Source organism: Pteronotus mesoamericanus, unplaced genomic scaffold, assembly GCF_021234165.1.
Source record: "Pteronotus mesoamericanus isolate MK-2021 breed Mesoamerican mustached bat unplaced genomic scaffold, CSHL_Meso_final contig_94, whole genome shotgun sequence".
NCBI classification, from domain to species: Eukaryota; Metazoa; Chordata; class Mammalia; order Chiroptera; family Mormoopidae; genus Pteronotus; species Pteronotus mesoamericanus.
Genome location: NW_026555285.1, coordinates 46,789,334 through 46,808,655, shown reverse-complemented (window position 1 = coordinate 46,808,655; position 19,322 = coordinate 46,789,334). Strand labels below are relative to the sequence as shown.

Here is a 19,322-nt window from a genome sequence, read left to right as displayed (position 1 = left end):
ACTGGCAGATCACTATTAGTTTTTGCTGGGCATGGGCACGCGAGGGGACACTTGTCGCGTTCAGAGTGTATGCAAGTCTCAGGATCGTGTGAGTGTGGTATCAGCACAAGTGTGGGCCGAGAGGACCAGCTGTGGTTTTCAGCCGAGAAGTGCGGGCGGTTCTTGACTGATCAGTTACTGTCTATTACGTAGAATAAAGACTCCGAAGAAAAAAAGAATAGGACTAGGGGAAAACTTGGCCTCCTTGTTAAATCGTGTCATAAATCCCAGGGGTCACTTAAAATAGTGTCAAAGAAACTTTTTTCCATCAGGTCCCTAAATACACGGGAAGACCTAACTGTTCTTGAAAAGTTGTCTTGAAGACAATGCATCTGAGTGGTTCTAGGGAGAAATTATTTCTAGAGCTGCCTGGTAATTCTATGACAAACAGGGATACAAACGAAGATTCACCGGGGGATCATACTGTAGGTTTTGGTCTGCGATTTTTACTTTATCTGCCTTGCTCTCTGTGCCTCATAATTCCTTGTGGTGTGATTTCTTTTAAATAAAATAAAATAAAACACTACAAGGAAGCTTTCTGAAAATGAAGTAAATTCATCCAGTGTTTTTTTCTGTAAAGAAAGAACAAAATCATCACTCTTCTAAGGTTTTAATGATAGTATTAGCTGTGGTTTATTTGGAGCCTCCTATGTATCAAAGCATTAGGAACTTTCTATTCATTCTTTCTTAGTATTAAGCAATCCAACTAGCTGTTTCCTCCTGGATGTATAGAAGCGGAGGCTGGAGTTTAAAGACTGTCTGTTTAAATGTCTCGTCTTAGTCCCAGGCACCTCCAGCTCAACATGCCTTTCCCCATCCCTGGCACATTCCCACTGCCAAGAAAAATCAAACAAAAGCCACGCACACGACCCCTGTGGCTTTCCTCTCTTTGGGGGAATGATACCATTGTTAACTCACTTTACCCCAGGACCTTGGGGGTCCACGTCTTGTCCTCCTCTCCCTCCTCGTCCTCCATAAATCTATCACCAAAAACCTTGCCGTTCCTTTGTACACATCTCCTTCCCGTTTCCTTCATCCCCATGGCCACTGCCCTATTCCACTTCCTCATCATTTCCCTACCTTTTCTGTTGGGGCCTCCCCCGCCCCTGTCCAGTCCACTCGCGCTGCAGCCAGAATGGGGGATTGTTCTGACGCGCAGGGAGGATTGCGTTGCTGTCGGGGTTAAAACCGTCCAGAGAGCGCCCGTTAGTTACCTCGAGGATAAAATGCAGCAACCTGAACTTGACTTACCATGGCCTTCAGACAGGCCCTGTCTGCTTTACCAGCCTGTCCCAGCCCTCTTTCAGTTCCTTGAACCGGACACCGTCTCTTTGGCTCTTAAACAAGCGATTCCCTTGTGCTCCATCACTCTTTGCTCCTCTCTGGCTGGCCAGCTTCCATTCATGCTTGAGGCTTCAGCTTAAATAACATTTTCCTGACTCCCCTGGATATTTCTGCTAGATGCCAGCCTAGCTCTATCTGTGAGACTCACCGCCCTACATTGGTTTGAGACCTGGGGTCCCGTCTGCCTTGGGGCTTCTGTGATGGCAGGGACAGGGCCGGTGACAGACTTCCCCAGGGTTATAAACCCTGGCGCAGGTGCTCAGGTCAGACTGTTGAACAAACAAAGGAATAAGGTGGTGGTGTCCTGCCATGGTGATCAGAGGTACTTTGAATTCATTCTGCCTTTTGAAAATGAATGTAATCCTCAAATGTTTCTGTTTTAGAATCTAGCTTGGGGGAGCCCGTGGTGCCTGGGAGAGGAGCCACCGCGTGGGCGCCCAGCATGGACGGCTACACGGTCCTGCGTGTGATCGGGGAGGGCTCCTTCGGCAGAGCCCTCTTGGTTCAGCAGGAAAGCAGTAATCGGACGTTTGCCATGAAGGAGATAAGGCTCCCCAAGGTCACTGCTGAAGAGATTAGCTCATGTTGAAAATGTCCATGTAATTTGTATAGGAGAACAAGCTCTTGAGATTTAACTTGGAATGGCTCCTGGGTGTAAAAGATGTAATGGGTTCACTCGTTAGGTTTACAAGGGCTTGATATGTTTTATGTGGTTCTTAGGATATGGTAATTAACCAAAAGGAAAATAGTCAAAGGTGATGGTTACTGTTTAGCTCAGTGAGAATAATTTGTAATAACTTATAAGTTTGTATGCCTAAGGGTGTAGGGAGTCTTTGCCAAAAACAACTCAGGTGCAATATATATTTTTTTAATCCTCACCACAGGATATGGTTTTATTGATCTTAGAGAGTGAAAAAGGGAGAGAGAAACGTCGGCCCGGGGCCTCTTGTATGCACACACACCCCAACCAGGGATCAAGCTCATAACCTAGTTATGTGCCCTGATGGGGACTCAAACCTGCCACCTTTTGGTGTAAAGGACAGTGCTCCAACCAACTGAGCCACGCAGCCAGGGCAACTGAGGTGCCATATTAATGAAAAAGGAACACAAAAGTACAATGAAGAGCAAAGATCTAAAATGCTGACTTTGGAATCAGAGTACCTATTCTGTGGTTCAGTTTATAGGTTTCACTTCCCTGTATGATGAAGAAGGTGATGATTTATCACTCTTTATCACTGTGTATCGCAGTTGTCATATGAAAGAATCCATGCCATGGAGGCAGCCTAATACTGGTTTGATCAATTTAAAAAAACAAAACAAAACATTTTACTACGATAAAATGCAACAGTGCTCTTATTTCCCCCCACCGCATTCTTGACCTTGTTCGCGGTTCTCAAACTTGAGCAGGCGTCAGCCCCACTTGGAGGGTTTGTTAAAACCCTGACTGTGGAGCCTCACCCCCAGCCTCTTCTTGAGGGAGGGCTGGGTGGGCCCGTGAATTTGCCTTTATAATAAGTTACCAGTTGGAATGGATGTTGCTGGTCTGAGGACACTTGTTTCTTAATTGCCAGGTAAGTCGGTCAGTCTTTCATCCTCACAGAGCACATCAGGGATAAACAGTTTTGGAAACACTCTTTACGTATAGTCTTTGCTCATCTATGCTATTGTAATGCACCAGTATATTCTTTTTTTCTTTCTTTTTTTTAATCTGGGCCAGTGGACACAGTGATGCAGAGAGTTAAAACACGAAACCTCTCGTTCTGTAAGGATACGCTGTCATTAACAGCATTCCGGCTCTCCAAGTCAGGTTATGTTTAGGCTGATGTTAAGGCTAGTTTACATACTCGTAAGGCTAGATCACCTTAAGTATGAAAAATATAGCCATAGTTGAAGATCGCTACAAGGTGTCTTTCGAGTTTGATAAACTTTAGTTGGGTCAAAGAGCAGGGCTATAAAACTGCATCTGGCACTGAAGTATTATGTATACTATATTGTTGTGAAGCGATCTTTCAGATGAAGCATTGCATTTATACTTACTTAAAATCTTCTAGTCGTCCTCTGGTACGCAGAATTCTCGGAAGGAGGCTGTTCTGTTAGCCAAAATGAAACACCCCAATATCGTTGCCTTTCAAGAGGCATTTGAAGGTAAAGATCAATTCCCCCAGCTCTGTGCGTTCCGGAACTTGATTTAGGGCCACTGTGCTTTCCTAAAGAGTCTTACGTGTGTTCTAGCTGAAGGACATCTCTATATTGTGATGGAATATTGTGATGGAGGGGACCTAATGCAAAAGATTGAGCTTCAGAAAGGAAGGCTGTTTCCCGAAGATACGGTAAGAAGCTGACTGACTGGGTTTTCCTCAAGGTTTAGAAGCAGCTTGTCTCATTAGATCTGTGTGAGTTAAAACAAAAGCGTCGTTGCCTGTGAGGACTTGACTCGCTGGGTAGAAAGGCCGCGTTTCCACGTCCACGCGCTCACTGCTCTCAGGGGATGGCCGCCTGCGAGGCTGCTAGGAAGTAAAATAGATAGAAGTGTATAAAATATCAAGGACTAAAATGTCCATATTTAGAAGATTTTAAAAGTTGTACTATATTTTGTACTAGATATTTAAATTTTTTATTTTTGTTGTATTAAAAGTTTTATTTTTTTAAAGATTTTATTTATGTGTTTTTAGAGAGAGGGAAAGGGAGGGAGACAGAGAGGGAGAGGGAGAGAGAAACAGCGATCGGTTGCCTCTCGCACGCCCCCAGTCTGGGACCCGGCCCACAACCCAGGCACGTGCCCTGACTGGGAATCAAACCAGCGACCTTTCAGCCTGGGGCCACCGCCCAGTCCACTGAGCCACACCAGTCAGGGCTCAGTTGTATTTAAAGTTTAGAGGCAGATGAATTTGTCTTGTATTTCTAGATCATGAAAAACATGAAGCCTGCATTTCTGTTTCTTGGGAGCCCTATTCTCAGTCTTGGTCCTTCTCAAATTTCGCATATTTTCTTAAGTCTAGTATTACTGCCTTTTTAATGGAAAATCACATGCGAATATTATTTTAACAAATCGGCTGAGGAAACTAAAAACAGCTTTCATGGGGTTTAATTTGTTCAGGGTATACAACTGGATGGGTATAAATATTTTTTTTATTTAGAAGTTGTTTTGTTTAAAATGTGGGTTCCATAGAAGGAGGTCATCATTGGCTTCAACTGGATGAGCCTCCATAGCAAAAAGGAAAAAAAGTCGGTATGACATTGAATCGCAGGTGCCTGGAAATTCTGGGGCTTTGTAAGTGAAATGCTGACCTCACAGGATTGTTGTCAATTATAATTAAATCTTTTAATGTTAATGGAAGAATATTCTGAAAAAGGAAATGAAAATCTGATGTAAAGATTGCACTATAGCATTGTAGCATGTTCGCTTTTCTAAGTGGTAAACTACCTTTGTGTATTTAAGAAATACTTTGATTTGGTTCAATACAAGAAAAATATAGTGGGAGTTGTATTAAAATAAATTGCTATTGGGATCATACATACAATGGTAAAATAATGAAACATGGAGTGCACAGCTTTTCTGATTTTCTCCAGGCAACGCTGAATCTTAGTTGAACTACGTAATTTTTCGGAGTTCTGGGTTTACATTATGTAAAACCCAAGTCAGCTAAGGCCTGGGGATGAGTCTTTGGAATTTAGGTTTAACATGAACCGGTCTTTGTATTCTTGCAGATTTGCATCTTTTTTTTTCCTTTTTTACAGATACTTAATTGGTTCACACAAATGTGCCTTGGAGTAAACCACATTCACAAGAAGCGTGTGTTACACAGAGATATCAAATCCAAGGTAAGCGGAATACATTTTGGGACCAAAAAAGACAAAACAACCCCAGAACTATTTCATGCCATCTTTTTTCTCTTATTCTATCTGTATTTCCTTTTGGGACTTTTTTATTTAGTTTAGAAATAGTTCAACCTAGTATTCACACCAGCCAAATGAGGTACTACCTGAGAGAAAGTCACTGCGTCTCTTTAGTAGTGTTTTGTTCATTCAGCTGCTTCCTTAGTCCTTGCGTTCCCAGATGGAGAACAGCTATGGCCTGGGCCTGCCGCGTGGAGCCACCTGACACGGGTTCCCAGGCAGCCGATCGGGTCTGCAGATCCAGTCCGCAGCTCCCGTGCTAGATTTCTGATCAGCCATCCAGAATTCCCAAGTCGGGGGACGTGTGGCTGTCAGGAGGCTACCTTGTCCTTCTGGTCCATGTGGGGACGGAGCCCCGATCATTTCCGGCATCCCTGCCCTTACCCTCCATGTCAGACCGCTTACCTTGCCTGGAGGCCTCTGCCTCCTGCTGGGATGAGGAGGACGTAACCTGAGCTCCTCTTCTAACGCAGAATGTGTTCCTCACTCAAAACGGAAAAGTAAAACTGGGAGATTTTGGATCTGCCCGTCTTCTCTCCAGGTAGGCGCGTCTACTCTGTAGTAGTGGCAACAGTCCGAGCACCTGTGATTAGGGATGTTCTGTGCTCACCCTTTGCCTTTCTGTGGTTTTAGTCCCATGGCGTTCGCTTGTGCTTATGTGGGAACACCTTATTATGTGCCCCCGGAAATTTGGGAAAACATGCCTTATAACAATAAAAGGTAGGTGATGTACGTCTTTGGTGCGAGGGTGACTGTTGGGTGACAGACATTGCAGCCTACAAATGAGGTTTGGTTTTTAAAAAATGCCTGAAAGCAGTGTCAAGTCTGAATTGCCAGGCTTCTCGGTGCAACCCCAGCTTTCCAGCAGCTGGGACCAGAGTTGAGAGGAGCGAAACGGAAATGGTGAAAGGCAGGCTCGTCATTTCTCGGGACGGTGGGAATATATCACTGGTTCTTCAACTTTGCTGTTTTCCCACTTTTAAAACTCCCAGAGTGCAGGCTGCAAGCCTGCCAGTTAAACCACCATGTCTGGGGCGGGAAGTGGGCATCAGTAACTCTCCAGGATCAAGTCCAGTGTGCAGCTAAATTCAGGAACCGCTGGATGACGTCATCGCGTTAACATTTACAGGACCAGATAATAAGCACTTGAGCGGTAGGTTTCAAACGTTAAAAAATTAAAATGTGGAGGCAACAGTTGCTAAAAACCATTCATTAAAATAAAAGAACATCCTCTCTGAAGAGCCTGGTGGGGACATCCGGGAGGGGGAACGAGGGAGAAGAGCGAATGGACAGGGCAGGGTGCGGGGTCTTTCCTGTGTGGAGAGCTCTGTGTGGGCGAATGGGTCGCCTTGCTCTCTCTGTCTGGAATGCGGAGCCAACACGGGCGGCAGGGAGAGTCCCCAGAAGACATGTTTTGGCTTATGATGAGCGAGAACACTGTCCCTTAGAACCATCCACCAGGGGCACTGTGCCCCCGGTAGATTGCTGGCCATCAGGAGGTGTGACCGGAGGCCTGGCGCTGTGCCCGGGTGGTCTGGGTGAAGGCTGCCCCGGCGCCTTCTAACGCCCTTCTTCCAGCTGTGATAATCGGCATCCACAGAGATCCCCTCTTGCACTAAATGCTCCTGACATAGCACCTGAACTACCAGGATGAGGGGGGCAGGGGGGCAGAGTCTGTCATGAGCATCACTGTTAGTAAGTCCCGAAGTACCAGACAAAAATTACCCTAGATTGTATTTCAATAGCTAGGAATTACTTGCAACATCTGTCCTTACGAAAGGTCATTTTTCACCTTCTAATGTTGGAAAGTACATATATGTTCATGCGATAACTCATAACCCACATTGCTCCTCTGTGTTCCCAGTGACATCTGGTCCTTGGGGTGCATTCTGTACGAACTCTGCACGCTGAAGCACCCGGTGAGTACGGCGGGCAGCCTGTTGGCGCATCTGGCGGATCGCGTGCAATGCGCGGGAGTCCAGCAGGGGGTTCGCTTCCCCTGGGCGACCCCATGGTGTGAATGTGTTTCCATTGCTACCATCTTTGCCTTGAGTCACTTTTGTAGCTTATACTAATAGGAAATGTCCATTATTTAGATTTTTATCGTTTTATATTTTGCTTCCCTCCCTCTCTTCCTTCCTGCTCCTTTTTTTTTCTTTCTTTCTTTTTTTTTTTTTGCTATTCTTACTTTTTGTTTTGTTTTGTTTTTTTTTTGACATAATATATATAACCTAAAATTTGCCATTTGGACCATTTCCATTGGGAAACTTTAAACGGCCCTGATGGCCGCACCAGGCTGATTGAATTCACGTCTCTGAGGGTGTCCTGGGCGTTCGTGTTTTTCAAACGGTGATTCCAATGTGTGGCCCAAGTGGAGAACCATTGCTGTATACAAATAAAATAACTTTAAATTCCAGGATCTTATTTAGATTATGTTCTTTATTTCCCTGATTTTTGTCTTTTTTGTACACTTTTGCATACATGCTCTTATGTTTTTCTATCAAGAATAAGTATTGAGGAGCAGCGCACCCTGAATATTTGGCATACAGTTTGTTCTCTCACCTGCCTTAAGGCAAAAGTAGTTCTTAAGCCTTTAGGAAATGCCAAAAAACCCAGTAGAAACACTAAAAGCCTGAGGGAGGGCAGATTCAATCTTATTTCTCATTACCTGAATTTTTCCTTTGGCATATGTTGATTTTTCCTTTTTCACATCTGCACTCGTATATCTTATTAACAGGGTAACGCACTTCCAAGTCAACCTGTTCTTACCTGAGTATGATCAAGGCGGAATCTAACGTTAATTCTAATATATTTAGTATGCAATGGAAACCTTTAAAATGTTATTTTTTGGTATGTGATTTTATATCTGTTGTCAAATTTTAAAAGTTACTTTGATGACGCAAGAGGCGAACAGGCCTTTGCCGAGGCTGTTTAAAACTGGAAAGGTCTAGAGCACATTTTGCCAGGAAGCAGGCATAGGGGTTTCTGGGGAGGAGTGGAGTGACTGAGCACTGCTCTTGTATAAGCCCTTGGTGTCATTTGACTTTAGGAAAAAATCATATGTATGTATTAGTCTGATTTTTAAAATACATTAAAAATGTTTATCTGCAAAAACATGGATGGTAAGTAATCAAGGACCCACAGCCGGCACTGATGGCGAGATTCTTTCTCCAGATGGGGAAGTTTTTCACTACGTACTATTTCAGTTTTTTACTCTCTTCTGAACCACCATAAGATTTTGAATAGTATCTCAAGGACACCCCTAGGAAGAAAAATGACCAGGCAGCAGGTAACAGTTGTAAAATTCAAGTAATTCACGTGAATTCAGGTCAGCTGGTATTGTCTTACTGCCGTTCTCCTTCCTTGCTTCTGCTTGTACAGTTCAATGTTACTTTTCAGTTTCAGGCAAATAGTTGGAAAAGCCTTATCCTCAAAATATGTCAGGGGTCCGTGAGCCCCCTGCCATCTCATTATTCGCGCGAGCTTCAGCATCTCATCCAGCAGATGTTTAAAAGGAACCCCGCGCATCGCCCCTCGGCTACCACGCTCCTCTCCAGGGGCGCGGCAGCCCGGCTTCTCCACAAGTGCTTCACCCCAGAGGTATGCCTGCCGCCGGCCGGGCTGACCGTGAACAGGCTTCGAGTGTGTGGGAAGGCGGTGTGTTATTTTTTTAAACAATCCCACGTTGTACAGGCTTGTAAAAACTCGAATACAGAAGTGCTTTTTAAAAAAAAAGCTAAAGCTTCCTTTCGCCCCTCTTTTCCTTCCCCATTGCCCTTCCCCACGTGTAATCACAGGTATAGTTTTGCATGTCCTTTCAGATCTTTTTCTAGACTTATGTAGGTGTCTGTCCGTGGATCTAAATTCTATGGTATATGTTTGAAATTGCATTTCAGCAATTCAATATTTTTCAACGTTCAATATTGTTGTGGGGGAGTGTCTAAAGCAAAGGGTAAGGCACATCTTTAAATTCTCTGCTTTACGTTTTTAGATCATCAGAGAATATGGCGAGCAGGTGTTAGAAGAAACCAAAAAATCTAAGCATAGCAAACCAAGAGAAAAGGGTAAGAATTTTTGAAAGCATATTTTTTTTTGTTAAGTGTTTTTTTGAAATATAGTGTAACAAAAAAGAAATGCAATTTTCCAGTGGTTAGAGATGTTTTTCTAAAGTGCTCCTCAGAGTAAAAAATTTTTTTTCTTACATAGGACATAATTCCGTACTGAATCTTACATATTTACTTTGCCAGAGATCAGAAAGCTAAGTTTGGAGATTTTAGCGATGTAGAGATCGCTTGTTTTCTTATTAGAGCCATGTTTACCCTGGTTCGTTCCGGGTGAGGTACAAGGCTTCTGTGGGCTGGCCTAGGGGTCTAGCCATGAAAATATAATGTTAACCTTATCAGAGATTGTATCCCCAAGTTTCCAAAGAACCATCTTGTAAGCAAAATTTTAAAAACAAGCTTTTACAAAAGCTGGCGCTGTTCACATGAGAGCTGCGCAAAGTTTTTGTACATCTCTAGTCAACCTGGGCAAATCTCAGAGGTCATAGGTCGTCCCCTTGGAGGGATGAGCTGCGGAGCAGCCACTGGCTGGTGCCCTTGACTTCAGCACCATGTACTAGAAAAGATGCACTTTGAATACCGACCGAATACCGACCGGAATACCGACCGTACTGTTTTCTTCAAGCTCCATTTTAAATGTTGTGTTTGTAACACTGTAAACCCTTCTAGTGCTGTAAACCCTTCAGTCTTAAAATTCCGCCCTTTCTCCGTTCTTTACGAGGTAGCTGGTTTCCTTTGTTTCGGCAGCGTGTTTTAGTGCTAATTTTTCTTTGAGTTCTGTTTCGTAGCTTCCGCTCAGGTCCCAGGGTCATAGGAAGTTAGTCTTAAAATGCTGGGCAACAATCCCAACAAAAACAGTCCAGGAAGAGTTTCAAGGTAGTTTGGGAAAGTGTAGTTTTACAGTTCCTAAAGAGAGAGAAATAAACCAGCAGAGAGGGTCCCCCACGCCGGGGCCATATGTGCGGTGGCGTCTCCCGTCCGTCCTGTAGGCAGACCAGAGCAGCGGAAGCTACGGGAGGGCAGGGACCACGTCCCATTCGCTCACTGTTGTGTCCCCAGTGCCTGTCATCATAGATGCCTAATGGCATCTAAGTTTTTACGTGTTGAGTGAATGAGGAACACAGACTGTGACTTCTGCCGGAGGAAATCCAGGCAGCAGCTGCCCTTCCCAGAGGGACTGGGTGCCAGAGCGCCCTCTCCCTGCTGCTGGTCCCTCGGGAGGGACACCTATTCCACCTGCTGTCACAGCTGACTCGGGGAAACACAGATGCCACCCCGAGCCAGGGCTGAAGGTGATAATGACCTTCTGAGTAGGCCGAGCATCCTACCTCCTAGCGCCTAGTTGGGTTGGCCTAAGGCAATAGAGAGGGCGACTTTGAGATGTTAACTTTAGGAGTAAAAGAGCGGAAAGCAGAGGAGATGTTAATATTACCAGGTGGCTACAGCGTGATCATCGTCCATCAAGCTAATGCTTTGGTTCTTTGGCTTGAAACACTTCACTTGTCTTTCAAGCTTTGTGCGAATCAGTTAGGAGCTGGGAATGGTACCCTTTCTGTGTGCCCTCTTTCTCTGTCCTCTTTAAGCGGAGTCCAGCAGAACCAGGATCTCTCTGGAGAAAGAAGCAAACACTGTGGTGAGTACGTTAAAATTAAATTTACGAAACCACCTGGATACTGGGTAGCATTCGGTGCTGTGGGACGCTTGGAAGATGTGACCTGCCCCTTCCCACTGGGTAGTGTCATCCTTTGCCGTGCGAAGTAATGGGCAGCTGTTGCCCTGTCCTGCCACCAGAGCCGCTGTAGATCACCATTTATTTTGGTTTTTTCTTTTCCTTTTTAATTATCGATGGTAAGTGCTTTTATAGATATGAGAGAACTTTGTCCAACTTTCAGTCATGAAAATCTTGTTTTAGCCAGGCTTTTGCTTTGCTTTTTTATCGTCGTAAAATATATATATAACATAAAATTTACCACGTTAGCCATTTTTACACGTATAATTCAGTGGCATTAATTCCATTCACAAAATAGTGTGACCAGCACCACCGTTTCCGGTGCTGCTTCCTCATCCCACACAGGAACGCCGTGCCATCAAACAATAACTCCCATTCCTTCCTTACCCACATACCCAGCCTCAGCCTCTGGCCGCTTCTATTCTACTCTCCATCTCTATGACGTAACTTGCCTAGTCTAGATCTTTCACGTAAGTGGAATCCTACAATATTTGCCTTTTTCTGGCTGCTTTTGCTTCGCATGCTGTCTTCAAGGTTCATCCGTGTTATAGGAGGTATCAGAATTTCTTTCCTTTTTGTTTAGATCACTATATTGATATTGTCATTTTTCTGTTCAGAAACTTTCGGTGCCTCCCCATTGTCCCATGAATCAAGTGGACGCTTTTCGGTGTCCTGGCGTTCACGGTCCTGTTTGTCTCATTGAGCCCTCGGCAGCCCTCTCACTAAATCGTGTCCTCCTGATGGTTTTTGTCTTTCTTTAAGCATTTTCATCAGTCTTTTTACCTCAAAAAGGAAAAAGTGCACTAACAACACACTATGCTATTTATGGAATGTACTAGTAACTAACCTTGTAACTTTTTTTTGAATGAACCTCAGTTTGTGCATAATAACAACCAGTCACTATTACGTTACTACAAATGGACTACATCCAGCTGCTGTACTTTTTCTTTCTTTGTATAGTTGTTTTTCCTTTTGTAGCAATTAAAGCAGTGTTTAATCCATATTTTTAATCTCTTAAAGCAAGAGGAAGAACAAGGTAGAACATGCAGCCACACTAATTTAGAAGGCATTAATAAAAACTCAGTCGCAAGTACAGCGAGGAGAGTAAACAGAGAAGAGAAAGGTAAGTTATTCAAAATCTGATCATTGTATAAGTGAGGGGTTGGGAAAAACCGAGGGTGTACAAGATCCTAGGTGTCCTGGGCAAGTGGATGTGCATTTTTTTGTTTATTTATCCAGTGTTTTATTTCAAGAATGTCTCACTTACTCATAAAAAAAGAGAGAAGAGTGGTGCTTAATTAGAGCCTTTAGAAAAGCTCATATCTGTTACGCACTTCACCGTAAGAAGCATGGCGTTCAGTGTGCGCCTGAGTCCTCCCAGGCTCCATTCTTCTCCATTGTGTAGTATGTAAGGACATACATAGTATCCCTAAAAATTCACCTTAATGATTTGTTTTGCCTTTTCATCCGGATTTTTTATTTTCCATTTCCTTCACTACTGAGGCTTGAAGAACATTGTGCTTAGGTCTGAGTTAGAAAGAGAAAAGCAGTATTGCTGTAGCTGTTAGAGAAATACATGGGTGGATATAGAGAAATGAATAAAAGAATATGCTCAGCAATCCTCTTTGACGTTTTAGAGCCGGTTAGTGAATCGGTCCATCCGAGGAAAGCCAGGTCGGCAAGTTCTCCCAGGCGACAGTGGGAGAAACGTGCACCCACAGCAGCGCTCACGGCTTTGGGAGCTACAGCTGTTCTCACCTCCAGTGTCGCCGCGGAGGATGACAGAGGTTAGGACTCAGACTGACCGCTCCTGCAGCGGAACATTTTCTCGTAGTTGTTTAAGGGGCCAGGGATGTTGGTTGGTTGGTTGGTTTGTTTCACTCTGTGAAGGATATTTGGTGTCACACAGGTGAGTGAAATAGATTGTAGTAGTAAAATACATATAATCAATTTTGCTTGAAAGATGATCTAGAAGACATTGCTGAAAATCTTTTCTACCTGGCCCTAATTTTTATCTTTTCGCAAGTAGGCGGTTCTGTGATAAAGTTCGGTGGACATAATACCCGTAAGCAGTGGCTCAAGGAGACCCCCGAGGCGTTGCTGAGCATCCTTCAGAATGCGGACCTCAGCTTGGCCTTTGAAACCTACACGATATATAGACCAGGTGACTCATGCCTGTTATGTACCTGTGGAAGCCCTTTGAATTTTTTAAAAATTGTGGTAAAATATACCTCACATACAATGGACCATTTTGACCACTCAGGGACATTTTGCCGTTCAGGGACATCGAGGACGTTCACGTTGTTGTGTAGCTGTCGCCACTGTCTGTCTCCTGTGCTTTTTCCATCTTCTAAAGCTGACCCTCTGCCAATGAATCAGTGACCCCCCCCAATTCCCACCTCACAGAAACCCTTTCATTTTCAGGGTATGACGTAACTCATAGTGTTGTATTTTTTAGGCTTTCTTGAATTTTTTCTCACTAGTCTTAAGCTATACTTAAAATTTCCCATACCTATCTTACTTCTTTTTGCTCATTTGTTGGCTTATTTGCATAATCCTGTGACTACTTTCTTTGTGGGGCAGTTCAGTTTTTCCACGCAAATATACTGGTGACATCACAGTTCAGACTTCATCACAATAAAAAACTCGTCTGACTATCCCAAGATAACTTTTAATGCTTTCATATAAGTTCTTACATTTGAGGGTTTTGATGGTATTCTGAATTTTTTCTCTTGAAGAACGTAGTATTTTTTTATTTTTTTATCATTCAAATACATTTGTCTCCATTGACAGTAGTATTTTTAAGTGTAGCACACATACGGAAGCTTACTGGGCCTGCGTTGTGCCGGAAGCCCTGCTGGGTGGCGTGGGAGGCCCTGCAGAAGACAGAGCGTGGAGTCGCCCGCGGGTAGCCCGCTAGCTTTTGGAGGGTTTTAGTCCACTCTGCAGGAAATAAGTAAATACTGTTTAAATTCCTGTGATTTCTGTTACTGTTCCTCTGAAGGTTCAGAAGGGTTCTTGAAAGGTCCTCTGTCGGAAGAAACTGAAGCATCAGACAGTGTTGATGGAGGTTATGATTCTGTCATTTTGGATCCAGAAAGACTCGAACCTAGACTGGACGAGGAGGACACGTACGTTGTGATACACCTAGAAAGCTTTTTGTTTTGTGTGTGTGTGTGTGTGATTTAAATTGTACCTTAATCCAGGTTTAAGAGGAGCTGGTTATATTATTTTACATCCTGAATGAATATTCCTGTCTTGATCTGGGATGGGTAGTGCGTAACAGTAATCACTGAATTCCTGCCTGAGCCATGTCTTTACACTTGTTCAGCTTGGACTTAACTGTTTTTTTAATGTAGTACATTTTTATATTGAAAATATTATACAGTGAAAGAGGTGATCTTTTGGAAAAAATCACTTTTTTTTCCTTCTGTTCAGTGGCTTTGTGGAGCTCATTTTTCAAAATGTAAATATTGTTATGGTGGTGTTCTGCTTTGAACCCATCAACAAATACTTACCAGCCCCCTGATTTGGAGGCTTACTCTCCATACTGTTTCCCCACAGGGACTTTGAGGAGGAAGATGACGTGGACTGGGTGTCGGAACTGAAGCGGCGAGCTGGCTGGCAGGGAGCACTTGATGGCTGACGCGCCGGGAGGCACATGCTCCTTAGTCACACTGAAGGTGTGTTCAAAGGGAGGAGTCAACGTCTGGACAGTATTAGCTCACAGAATGTGTGTTCCCTTGGAAGCAGAATAAAGAGGGTGTGGGGGGAGAAGGACTATGAATATTTAAAATTGTTCCTGATTAGTAGTATGAGATTTAAAAAATCTGCAATAAGGTAGACCGTGAACCTCTGTATCACTGAATTTTAGCAAACCTTCCATGAGGTGATTGAAAGGAATGTCAAATTTTTGAAATGCAAACTCATAAACTCTACATTGGGATCAGCTTTTTGCTTGAAGTGCGTCTGATTTGAGACTACAGGCGATTTGTCTTTCCTAGTTCCTTGAAAAAAATATTTCTGCAGTAAACCCTATGTCTTCTTTAAGAAAGCTTGTCAGCTCTGTGGTTAGTTTCCCCACAGTTGATAAAAATCTATCGAAAACATTGTAATATAATTTACAAGGAAAAAGGTTTTTCAGAGGCTGCAGGAACAGAAAAGAAATAGCACGTTGTATTGGTATAAGCACAAACACTTAAAGCTAATCACACTGCAGGATAAATCCAATATAGTATTCAAAAGCTCTGTAAAAATGAACAAAAGATACACCTTGACTTCCATTATTGCAAAAGCCTGATGTCAGATCTGCATGTGAGTTGCACTGCAGTAGCCTGCTGGTCTGATACGAGACTGAAGTCCTTTTCTGTGTTTGACCCATTGATGTGCACATCCTGGCTAATTTCAGTTCAAAAAACGGAGATTAGGACAAAGACTCCCCTATAACAAAGCACCAAGGATATGCTACTAGAAGTTGCTGTCTTTCCACAGCTTATTCAGAAATTGAATACAATTTGAAAACATACACAGATTTGTTTGGGGTTTTTTTTAGATTTTTATTTATTGATTTGACAGAAACATCAATGTGTTGTCCCACTTATTTATGCACTCACTGGTGGATTCGTGTATGTGCCCTGAGCAGGGATCAAACCTGCAAACTTGGCCTATCAGGACACTCTAACCAACTGAGCTACCTGGTCAGGGCCAGAAGTGAAAATTTTGGAAGCAGGAAAACTAGACCATCCAAAAAGCCCAGCAGTGAGAATGATCCCTGCCGTTCCTTCCAAAGAAAATGTCACCACAAAGCTGGAAGAAGACGGTGTCTAAGGACACGTGCCACACAACCAGATGAACACCTGCCGTCCTCATGAAGGCTAATAAAACAGCCCTAGATGTCCCCTTGCATTGATCCCACACACATAGCCAAACCGGACCCTGCCAGCCAGCAACAACGTGGCCCCAAAGAAACCCTGGGTCCCGCCAGATCAGTCTCCATGTTGCTGCCATCTGCTCCTTTTCACAGACTCACAGATTTAACAGTGCGGTGGTGGTTTTGTTGTTTTGTTTGTTTGTTTTTGTTTTTGCCAGATGTGGTCAAAATTGATTCCTAATTCTTCTAGCAAAGGAGGCTCATCCTCAGAGTAGCTTCCACAGGTTGGCTGAGGTGTCCTTGGAAGTATATGCCTGAGGCGGTGGAAAATCTGCCCAGTGCCTGGCCGTCGTGGCTGCTGCTGCGTCATGTCTGGAGGGACAAGAGGGACTTGCCGCGAGTAGTCCTAGCCAGTATACGGTTTGCTACGGGGTCCTCCACCCGCTCCATAGTCAGAGGACCGCTGTGATCGGTCATCAGTGCTGTCGCTGGTCTGGTAGAAGTCCGTGTTCGAGTTATCAGGGCCTGACATTGCAAATGAGCAGATGCGGAGGCGGCAGCAACGGCTTCAGAAGCCGCAGGACACCCTCCCCCCCTCCCCGCCCCCGCACTCAGCTTGAGACCCTGAACTGTCCCTGTTTCTGTGTCATAGGCCGAAGACCTGCTCATCCTTTTAATAGATGATGGTGACTTTCAAATTAAAATGGTATTTAGATTCCACTGGCTATGTTTTACTTGCGTGTTTATAATTGCTGGAAAAGGCATCCTTTCCAAACACTAAACAGGTACTGGGACGTCTGAGACGGCAGCTTGCCGTGCAGTCTGCGAGGAGGAATGGTCGGGGTGGGGGGAAGGGAGCGCGCTTCCAGGCCGCTGGGCAGCAGCCAGTTTTGTAAGAGGACCCCGCGAGAGGCCGCCAGCTGTGGCCACCAGCGCAGGACTCCGTTCCAAGTCTCCATCTCGTGACCGTCTTTGAGACCTTGTCCAAGAAACTTCCTGCCTCAGTTCCGCTCACTCGTAAATCTGGGAGTCGACTACTACCCTGCTGGGTTGTTACAAACAATAACGTGTGCGAAGCATGTATCCGGTGCACCGTGAACCAGCTCAGGAGGGGCGTGCTTGCCGAGTGCTGTTAGCAAAGGAGATCCGACCTAAGGCGGCGGGAGGTGGGGGGTGGGGGAGGTCACACGGCTGGGTCTCCAAACTGGCTGGCCTCCCACCCTCTTCCGCGTGGACCGGCCCTCCCACACTCGGGTCCTGAGCCCCGCCCACGTCGCTCGCGCAGCTCTGCCCAGCTGCCCGGAGACTAGGCGCCCGGGAACCCAGGTCCACCGGGACGCGTCTGTCGCCCCGTGGAGCCCGTGGAGCAGGTATGCAGCAGGCGGGCCACGCTTGTCCTTAACCGAGCTGCCCCCAGGGCCCTGGGGGCCCCAGGGACAGGGATGGAGCCCACACACCGCAGAGGAGCTGTCTTCTGTGCGTCGGTCTCCATGGCAACGCGCCGCGTTCATTTCCCAGGCTCCGCGCGAGCTCTGCCACCTTCCAGAGTGTTCCTAGAGAAGGAGGATTTTTCCCAAACCTGGGGCTTTCGCCCCCTGGTGCCACCTGGGCGGGAGGGTGGAGCCCGTCAGTTCCCGAGCTGCTGCCCTCGCGTTTCGATTCCCTCACAACGCGGGTGTCTGCATCCTCCCCGGGGTGCGGACCTGGCGCCCAGGTCCCCCGCACCCAACCGCCCCTCCTTCCCGCCCTGACACAAATTGTTCAAAAACACAACTTGCCGGTTCAATTTGTAAAAGTCAGCGTTATGCCCGAGCCGTGGTATAAAGGGGAAACTTAAGGAAACACTTTATAATGAAGTCGTATTTCCATCTGTAAATGTTTGGTGCTGCAACAAGTACTGCTGATGTAGCCGGGTGGCGGTTTCAGCGACCCGGACAGCGTGGCTAGTGGAGGCGGGACTTCCCCCAAACGGCGAACCGTTCTCGGTCAAGTTCCGAACAAAACTGAGTGCAAAGCCGGGGCCGGGTGGCTCGGTTGATTAGCGCGTCTTCCCAGTAGCCAAGGTTCCAGGTCCCACCTGGTCAGGGCGCAGCGGGAATCGACCAACGGATGAACAAATAGGTGGAGCAACTAAAGCGTCTCTCTCTCTCCCCTTAAAACCAGTGTAAAAAAAAAAAAAAATATATATATATATATATATATATATATATATGCGTGTGTGTGTGTAATCAAGCCTTGATTTTACATGTAGTTGCATCCTTTTAAAATTCTCGATTAAATCTGTGTAAAAAAATGTTTAATATTTAGATGTAAACTAGAGTTGGGCTTTAGCTGCAGATAAACGGATTTTTCCACAGACACGAATGTGTGGGGGACTTTCTACTGTTGTGGGGCCGCGAGATAACCCTGTATTATGCAAACCATCCTTTGCGTCGTAGAATCTTCGTATCCCTGGCCCCAACCGCTTCTAAGTGCCGCAGCGGCTCTCCATTGGGCCGAGAAGAGGGGAAAAACTCTCCATAATTACAGAATGTTCCCTAGGGGGCAGCACTTCACCGCCGAGAAAGGTTGGACTGTAAAACTATGCAGGCAGGACATTCCTGCCTTACGGAGGCGGCCCTGCCCAGGTTCACAACCCGGCAGCTACCAAAGCCGAGCTGCCACCCACGTCTGACCTCGAGCGCACCGAGAAGCTCCGTCTCACTCGTCTCCCTTTGGTCGATACCTGTGGCTACCAGGAGAGTTATTTGACTCTGTCTTGGTTGAGGTTGGAAAGAGAGTTTTAACAAAATGGGTTCTTTTACGTTCCCGCGATCAATTTTCTGACTTTGTTAATATTTGTGAAAAGTGTGATAACATTGCATTTCTCTAAATTTCAGGAACTTCGTGCATTGGAGACCATGGATAAATACGACGTGATTAAAGTCATTGGGGAAGGTGCCTTCGGGAAAGCATACTTGGCCACAGGGAAATCTGACAGCCAGCACTGTGTTATAAAAGAGATCAATTTTGGAAAGGTAAAAGAAAGAAGTGCGAATTCCTGTTCATACTCGGTGTTATATTCAGCTGGCTTTTAATCCAGTATGAAAAAGAAACACATTTTTATTGTTTTGGGGTTTTTTTTTCCCTTTTCGTACTGTCATGCAATTACCGTTGTGCCCGCTTTTGCCCTGTTACTCTCCCCTGCCCCCCACCCTCCACCTCCCACATACTTTGTTGTTGTTTTGTTTTTAAACGTATGAATGAGTTGACTCTTGTTCACTCAACCTCCTAAATCCATTGGCCAAACAGCAACCCATGACCTTTATAAAAAATAAAGAAAGAAAGAATAAGAAGAAATGAACTTGTCCCCCCTGGCTCCTACGGCCCTCGCTCCCTGCGA

General features: G+C 45.1%; 2 protein-coding genes and 1 pseudogene across 3 annotated transcripts in view; 2 read left to right on the top strand and 1 right to left on the bottom strand.

Annotated features, from left to right (window-relative positions):
* The first annotated feature begins 1,750 nt into the window (after positions 1 to 1,750).
* NEK3 (NIMA related kinase 3) lies at positions 1,751 to 14,954 on the top strand. Of its 2 annotated transcripts, none has more exons than XM_054586648.1 (15): positions 1,751 to 1,942; positions 3,435 to 3,528; positions 3,616 to 3,713; positions 5,122 to 5,205; positions 5,754 to 5,821; positions 5,914 to 6,000; positions 7,145 to 7,199; positions 8,680 to 8,880; positions 9,272 to 9,344; positions 10,925 to 10,974; positions 12,091 to 12,193; positions 12,708 to 12,857; positions 13,100 to 13,234; positions 14,075 to 14,201; positions 14,635 to 14,954. In XM_054586648.1, exons 1-15 carry the CDS (start codon positions 1,826 to 1,828, stop codon positions 14,714 to 14,716), a joined length of 1,524 nt encoding a protein of 507 aa, XP_054442623.1. In that variant the 5' UTR covers positions 1,751 to 1,825; the 3' UTR covers positions 14,717 to 14,954. The 2 variants fall into 2 exon arrangements, with proteins under 2 accessions (XP_054442623.1, XP_054442624.1); XM_054586649.1 differs by lacking the exon at positions 1,751 to 1,942 and adding an exon at positions 2,815 to 2,954.
* Positions 14,955 to 15,479: 525 nt separating this feature from the next.
* On the bottom strand, positions 15,480 to 16,472 carry LOC129081127 (protein YIPF5-like; annotated as a pseudogene).
* A 2,368-nt stretch (positions 16,473 to 18,840) lies between these two features.
* Positions 18,841 to 19,322, top strand: part of NEK5 (NIMA related kinase 5) — a 43,083-nt gene continuing 42,601 nt past the window's right edge. The window contains 1 exon segment of the mRNA XM_054586646.1: positions 18,841 to 18,957. Coding sequence (XP_054442621.1) covers positions 18,841 to 18,957 — 117 coding nt within the window.

Coding starts and splice junctions, on each gene's coding strand:
- NEK3 (XM_054586648.1), top strand. CDS start 1,826: ATGGACGGCTACACGGTCCTGCGTGTGATCGGGGAGGGCTCCTTCGGC. Junction 1,943..3,434: donor AGGAGATAAGGCTCCCCAAG/GTCACTGCTGAA, acceptor AAAATCTTCTAG/TCGTCCTCTGGTACGCAGAA. Junction 12,194..12,707: donor AGTAAACAGAGAAGAGAAAG/GTAAGTTATTCA, acceptor TTGACGTTTTAG/AGCCGGTTAGTGAATCGGTC.